The 7985-nt window shown below is 34.4% G+C and overlaps 1 protein-coding gene across 1 annotated transcript; it reads left to right on the forward strand.

Annotated features, from left to right (window-relative positions):
- Nucleotides 1-2910: 2910 nt before the first annotated feature.
- Nucleotides 2911-6885, forward strand: LOC111472744 (4-hydroxy-tetrahydrodipicolinate synthase, chloroplastic-like). The gene is made up of 3 exons (XM_023118385.1): nucleotides 2911-3368; nucleotides 3735-3830; nucleotides 5673-6885. Exons 1-3 carry the CDS (start codon nucleotides 3283-3285, stop codon nucleotides 6598-6600), a joined length of 1110 nt encoding a protein of 369 aa, XP_022974153.1. The 5' UTR covers nucleotides 2911-3282; the 3' UTR covers nucleotides 6601-6885.
- The last annotated feature ends 1100 nt before the right edge of the window (nucleotides 6886-7985 follow it).

Consider the following 7985-nt stretch of genomic DNA (forward strand, 5'->3'; position numbering starts at 1 on the left):
ATAAATCAGAATAAAATATAAGTTAAATGCTGAAGAATTAGGGGACCGTTATGATGTGGATTTAGATTTGGGCCTCTGTTTTTTTTACTCATAATTTACCGCCCTTTCATTCATTCAAAATTATTTTATTTATTCTTTTATTTATTTATTTATTTACTTATTTATTTATTTCTTAAAACAATTTTAATAATAATATATTTTTTTACCATTAATTTTTTAGATGGCTAATTCTCTCCATACTTTAATTAAAAGAAATGTAAATATATTTAGAAAGACGTTGACAAATTTAACGATTAGATGGTTTGCAATTTAGGCCATGACAACAATGAGGAGAATGAGTGCAATACTCTCCTCGAGTTTATGGATGAGTTATGACCCTTAATATGACTCGAAACGAGCTTGCAAGGTCTTCCATACCACATAGTTAGGGGCCTACAAGATGTTTCGTTTGGCTTAACGAGGATACAATTAGCTTCACGAGTTTACTAGATACTTTCGAGACAATCCCTACTATTTATCGAATAATGTTTGTCTTAACTTATTAACTCGAAAGAGGTCTTGCCTCTTACCGAGCCAAGATTGTTTTTTTTTTTTTTTAATGTTTATCGGGACTTACTTCTCAGTTGGGTGCATTAAATATAAATTGGTTTCGAACAACCATATTAGTATCGAGGCACAACAACTATTGTGCAAAAGGATAAACCCACATGCTAACCTGATCCATACGAGGAGGTGCAATATAGGATCCCGTGCCACTTCTGACATTATCTTTGAGATTATCGTAAAAACATGAAAGTTAAGACAATCATCTAAGACATTCGTCTTGCTGATTCACACGCATCATGACAGACACGTGTGTCGTTGGGTCTCTAAGGATATGCATATAATTGTGGCTTTTGTCACATACATAAACATCAGTATCATCAAATAGAATCCAATGCATGAATTGCTCATAATTTTTCAATTTTTTATTTTTGTTTGGTATATATATATCTATTTATTTATTGGTAAATTAAGTATAATTTCTGTAAACATAATTTAAGTCAAATTTAATACAAACATATGTTTTTTATTTATTTATAATTTAGTTTTATTAAATTATTGGTAGGAAATTTGGGTTTTGGTTGGTTGAATAATATATTTATTTAAAAAATTAAAATAACTTTTTGATGGCTCAATCATACAATGTTCATGGTTAGTCATGTTTTGCTTGGAGCAATTCTATATTACGTGACCTCTAGAAAATTTTCTTAAGATGCATGTAAGTGAGAACAAAACATGTTGGAATGTAGCAGCTCAAGCTCACTACTAACAGATATTTGTTCGCTTTAACCTGTTACGTATCAGCGTTCTCACTTGGGGGCCAGCGTTCTCATTGACACACCGCTCGATATCTGGCTCTGATATCATTTGTAACAACCCAAACCCACCACTCGTAGATATTATCCACTTAGGACTGTTATGTAGCGCCGTCAGCCTCATGATTTTTAAAACGCGTATACTACGAAGATGGTTTAACCCTACTCTGAATAGTGTCTCACATTATCTAGTGACTAACTAAAATACTATTTGTAACAGCCAAAGCCCACAACTAATAGATATTGTTCATTTTGGCCCGTTACATATAGTCGTCAGCCTCATGATTTTAAAATCATTGAATTGGTTTAGACCGATAACCATGAAACAACATATGTACACGTATATTATATATTCTGTGAGGATAGATTTCATAAGAAATATTTTTCGTGCTAAAAGATATATACGCTATTTTTTTTTTTTTACTCATTTTATTCTCACATATCTATATAACGAGTAAATATAAATATAAAAAATGTTTTAACTAGACAATGAACTTTCTTCCAACTTATCCACGAGGCTTACGTTGTTGTGAAAATATAAAGATATATGAAGAGACGTTTTGTCATGCTTTGTAATATGCTTAAAACAGTACGAGATTTGGTTAAAGTTGAATATGTGGACATGAAAGAAAGAAGATTACAATATTCTTGTATATCTTAGCCTACGATACGGGCGTTCGTGGGTCAGGTTGGTCATGAGACATTTTTTAGATCCAATCTAATTGTTCGGGTCGTAAATTTTTAAACGAAAATAATTTTTTTATTAAATAATAAACTCAACATAATTCAACCATAAATTTTTTGGGTTAGGTTGGTTTAAGTTGTTGTCGTTTATTCAAAATTTTGTTTTTAATAAATTTATTAAAAGGTTAGTTCTTAAAACATTTATTTACTAATTTTCAAAATATATATTTTAAAAAATTAATTTTAAAATATTTTAAAATTATTTTTAAGAATTGTTCGAGAATAAATAATCAAGAAATTAAATAAGAATAAAATAAATAATATATTTTATCGTAAACAAAATGTATTATATTTTACGGTATACATAATTTTTATATCAACAAAATATGCACCTTAGAAATAGGTACTTGGATTAATATTCAGTCTATTATGTCAATATAGTATTGTTCGGGTGTGCACGGTTGTCGAGTGCTTAAGGTGACATCGCAACTAACGTGCGTGTTGGTTGATCTCTTAGTGACGGGAGAGAATTAAAAAAGAGAAATTATAATAAATTGAAATAAATGTATTTTAGGTTGAAATTAGTAAGATAAATTAATTATATTTAATTTTTGGAATATAACAAGTATATTAATCTTTCGAATATTATAATAATTATTTACAGAGCATAAATTTTTGTAGTTTTATTAAATTTATTTTTAAAATTACTATTGATGTTGAATAAAATCAAATAAGGAATATTATTCATAATATCCTTTTAAATGAATAAAATTAAATTAGAATAAATTTATTTTAATGATTTTATTTAAAATAATTAATCATTTAAAATTTCACGTTATTGGACTCGAGTGGTAGCCCAATTTTCCATTCCCCGAAATCAAGAGCCCATTCAAAGATTTCGCCATCCCACCGCTAGCCCTAGCCGTAATCCCTCATTTCTACTTTACCGCCATTAAAATTCTCCCTTCAAAGCTTCGATTCTTCGGTTGTTCCAATCCAAAGCTTTTTCTCCATTCAAGGTCAATCACATGGACTTTGCCAGCTGCTCCCTTCGACATTCTGTCACCGGACCTATTTCAACTACAATTACGACCACTGCTCCAATCACAATCGTCGCCATCATCACTCTGTAAACTTCTCCGGCGATCTTCCTTTTCCGGTATCGAATCCGGCAATCTGGTTGGTTCGTGAAGATACTTCGTTATCTGTGGAAGTTTTTGTTTTCGGTTGGCTGTTCCAGATGACAACTGTTGAAGGCTACGGCGCGTGCTTGCGGGAGCAAGCTCTTCAGTTTCCGCGTCCCAATTGCAAGGATAGATGCCCGAGGTATACCTACGATTTTCGGTCTTGTTATTAAACAACGCGTTAAGTTATTTGGTTTTACTTGATTTGAATTCTCATACGTCATTTTTGTAGCTGGCTTGATATATTTTATTTGTAAGAAATGAATAGTTTATCCGCACTGATTGATGCTGGCCAATAAGCTTTAAACTGACGCGAACAGAGTTACTTCTTCGAGGGTTGATCGCAATTCGATCTAGTTGCCTTCAAAAGTTTTTATTTTCTTAGTGTAAATGGAAGGTAACGTAGAATATCAATTTGGTTCATTGTGAATGAATGGTTGAATTAGAAATGGAGGGTTTTCTGATCGATATCTTGTCAAATTATGTAATGTTACTTCATTACTGTCAGACAATGTACCAAGAGGACTGTCAGATGGAGGTCTCCACGAGCTGCCATCCTACCCGATTTACATCTTCCAATGCGCAGTTTGGAAGTCAAGAACAGGTGAACTATTTAATTTATTGAATTCTTTCTATGCCAAATTACTCTCTCATGGATATTAAGTTGGGAACTGTGTTAATGTCTGTAGATGGTATTTCTAATTGTGTTTACATGTGGGCTGTTTGCATTAGGTTGCATTTGGCTTTACTTGTTTCTCGTCTTCTTATCAGTTGGCTTTCTGTTTTCTCCAGTTCATAATAGTATTTGAACTATTAAAATCATTTTTAATCAACGAGCTCAAGTTTCCTCAATTGGTGGATATATGGTAGCACAAGATTGTGTGAGATCCCACGTCGGTTGGGGAGGAGAACGAATCATTCTTTGTAGGGGGTGGAAACCTCTCCCTAACAGACGCATTTTAAAAACCTTGAGAGGAAGCCCAAAAGGGAAAAAACCCAAAGAGGAAAATATTGGCTAGCAGTGAACTTGGGCTGTTACAAATGGCATCAGAGCCAGATACCAGGCGATGTGTCATCGAGGAGGCTGAGCCTCGAAAGAGGATGAGCATGAGGCGGTGTGCCAACAAGGACACTGGGTCCCGAATGGGGGTGGATTGTGAGATCCCACATTAGTTGGGGAGGAGAATGAAGCATTCTTTATAAGGGTGGAGAAACCTCTCCCTAGCAGATAGCATTTTAAAACCCTTGAGGGGAAGCCCGAAAGGAAAAGCCCAAAGAGGACAATATCTGCTTGCCTGCTATTAAATATAATGTAACAACTGAACCGTTCTTCATTATCATTGCTGTCTGAGAAAGATTTAAATGACCAACTTTGTTCATATCCCACCACACGTTTTTTTCTTTAATGTTGACTAGCTATTGACATCCTTCTGTTGACTTATGTAATTAATATCTAAATGGTTTCCCTGGCTCTAGAATATTTGTGAAATGAATCTGTGCTGGTGTATCAGCTGAGTTAGGATTATTTATTCGCATTGGAATATAATTTGGTTAGACAACTGTTCGAATATGAGAAAGAAAGTTTATGAACAATCCTGGATTTGGCTCAATTTCTCCAACTCTCATTTGCAGGACGTCAACAGATGATATCAAGTCTCTTAGACTTATAACTGCCTGTAAAACACCGTATCTTCCCGATGGTAGGTTCGATCTAGAAGCTTATGATGCCTTGCTGAATCGGCAGATTGAAAATGGCGTTNAACCTTGAGAGGAAGCCCAAAAGGGAAAAAACCCAAAGAGGAAAATATTGGCTAGCAGTGAACTTGGGCTGTTACAAATGGCATCAGAGCCAGATACCAGGCGATGTGTCATCGAGGAGGCTGAGCCCCGAAAGAGGATGAGCATGAGGCGGTGTGCCAACAAGGACACTGGGTCCCGAATGGGGGTGGATTGTGAGATCCCACATTAGTTGGGGAGGAGAATGAAGCATTCTTTATAAGGGTGGAGAAACCTCTCCCTAGAAGATAGCATTTTAAAACCCTTGAGGGGAAGCCCGAAAGGAAAAGCCCAAAGAGGACAATATCTGCTTGCCTGCTTTCACTGGTTAAATATAATGTAACAACTGAACCGTTCTTCATTATCATTGCTGTCTGAGAAAGATTTAAATGACCAACTTTGTTCATATCCCACCACACGTTTTTTTCTTTAATGTTGACTAGCTATTGACATCCNATTGACATCCTTCTGTTGACTTATGTAATTAATATCTAAATGGTTTCCCTGGCTCTAGAATATTTGTGAAATGAATCTGTGCTGGTGTATCAGCTGAGTTAGGATTATTTATTCGCATTGGAATATAGTTTGGTTAGACAACTGTTCGAATATGAGAAAGAAAGTTTATGAACAATCCTGGATTTGGCTCAATTTCTCCAACTCTCATTTGCAGGACATCAACAGATGATATCAAGTCTCTTAGACTTATAACTGCCTGTAAAACACCGTATCTTCCCGATGGTAGGTTCGATCTAGAAGCTTATGATGCCTTGCTGAATCGGCAGATTGAAAATGGCGTTGAAGGTGTGATTGTGGGTGGCACAACTGGTGAAGGTCAGTTGATGAGCTGGCATGAACACATAATGCTTATTGGTCACACTGTCAACTGTTTTGGTGGATCAATCAAGGTAATAGGCAACACTGGAAGTAACTCTACAAGAGAAGCAATTCATGCTTCTGAGCAGGGATTTGCAGTTGGAATGCATGCTGCTCTTCATATAAATCCTTATTATGGCAAAACCTCCACTGAAGGAATGATCTCACACTTCAATTGTGTGCTTTCTATGGGCCCGTCGATTATATACAACGTACCATCGCGAACTGGCCAAGATATTCCCCCACATATCATTCAAGCTGTTTCTCAAAGCGACAATCTTGCAGGTGTGAAGGAATGTGTCGGGAATGATCGTGTCGAGCAGTATACCAACCAAGGAATTGTGGTTTGGAGTGGAAACGACGATCAGTGTCACGATGCTAGGTGGAATCATGGAGCAACTGGAGTTATTTCTGTAACTAGCAACTTGGTGCCGGGTTTAATGAGAGAGCTTATGTTTGGAGGGAAGAATCCTTCCCTTAACGCAAAACTATTGTCTTTGATGGACTGGCTGTTCTTCGAACCCAACCCGATTGGTTTAAACACAGCTCTCGCTCAACTCGGGGTCGTGAGGCCTGTGTTTAGGCTACCCTATGTACCTCTTCCAAAAGCAAAGAGGGAGGAGTTTGTGAAATTGGTCAAGCAAATTGGGCGCGAGAATTTCATCGGGGAAAGAGACGTACAGGTTCTCGATGACGATGATTTCATTTTGGTTAGTCGATACTAATGATGTGGATCCTTGCCAAGAGTTGTCGAGGCCTACAAGCTGCGTTGCTTGTTCGGGTTATTCAGGTCTATTCCATGCCCTTAACTCTTAAAATTTTCTTGTTCCTTGTCTGTCTCTAGTAATTGGTATAGTAAAAGGCTGTTATGAGTGTTGAATTTGTAGTCATAATAATGATATCATCATGAATAAATGGACGTGTTTAAGAAGTCTTCAAGTCGTTTCTTGGCGTCTACTAATAGTGTGTTCATTTTATTATATAAGGGGATGTGCCTGTTGGTTGTTGGCCTCATTCTGTTGAGATGTCTTGTTCTGATTCTGCGAGAGCCTATTTCCAAAGCTTCCCTTTACGTTAGGTTCTAGGATTTTTATTTTTTAAAAATTCTTTCTAAACTGTTTTGTTAACATTTCACTTTAATATTATTTTTAATATAAGTTTTAATAATGTGATTGGGTATTTAAGCCTAAATTATATATATATATATATATATATATATATATATATATATGTTAATTTTAAAAGATTTTCCCCTTTTGTATGTTTCAATTTTTTATAATTTTTTTATATAGGCTTAAAATCATAATATGAAGCAGCATATTATGAGATGATTTATGAAATTTAACTAAATTATAGATTTTGAATGGATTGAATTAATTTATTTTTCAATTTTTTTAAATTTAGATTTAATTAGCATGAGTCTATTTTAGATATTAAAATAATTATTGAAAAACCCACCCATAGGTTAGATCTTTCTATATGTATATATAAACGGTTTATCAAGAATATGCAAGAAAAGTACTTCGGATTATTGGTTCGTCACTAGAGATGGCTTAGAACCAATAGTTCATTATCTAATGGAGGGTTCTAAAGTTAGTATTTTTATCCAAAGACATTGTTGAGTAAAAGATGACTTTTTTAGGATGAAATGTATGTTGCTAATTAAGTTGAATAACTAAATAAAATGTATAGACTCCAGATACAATTACACTCTCAAACTTTTAATTTGATTAATAAGTTCTTGTATTTTGGAACTTTTTATTTGATCAATCAACTAATAAATAGATCAAACGATAGTTAAAATGTGCGGAATGAATCAAGCGATAGTTAAAATGGTCGGTCAGTTGAACAAATGATAATTAAAAATTTGATGGTATAATTATATCGAACATCATAGTTGAAGTTTGGGATCAAATTCTAAATTAATTTAAAAGAAAAAAAACTGTGGATTTAATGGAAAATGTACCAACTAAATTGGCGGATCAAATTCTAAATTAATCTTTTTTTAAAAGCTACGTGGACTTAATGGATGATCGAAAAGAACGAAAAGTAGTATACATTTATTATACTTTACTAGCAGAAAAGAACAAAAAAAAAAAAAAAAAAAAAA

The sequence above is a fragment of the Cucurbita maxima genome, unplaced genomic scaffold (assembly GCF_002738345.1).
Source record: "Cucurbita maxima cultivar Rimu unplaced genomic scaffold, Cmax_1.0 Cma_Scf00085, whole genome shotgun sequence".
NCBI lineage: Eukaryota > Viridiplantae > Streptophyta > Magnoliopsida > Cucurbitales > Cucurbitaceae > Cucurbita > Cucurbita maxima.

Coding starts and splice junctions, on each gene's coding strand:
- LOC111472744 (XM_023118385.1), top strand. CDS start 3,283: ATGACAACTGTTGAAGGCTACGGCGCGTGCTTGCGGGAGCAAGCTCTT. Junction 3,369..3,734: donor TGCAAGGATAGATGCCCGAG/GTATACCTACGA, acceptor CATTACTGTCAG/ACAATGTACCAAGAGGACTG. Junction 3,831..5,672: donor AGTTTGGAAGTCAAGAACAG/GTGAACTATTTA, acceptor TCTCATTTGCAG/GACATCAACAGATGATATCA.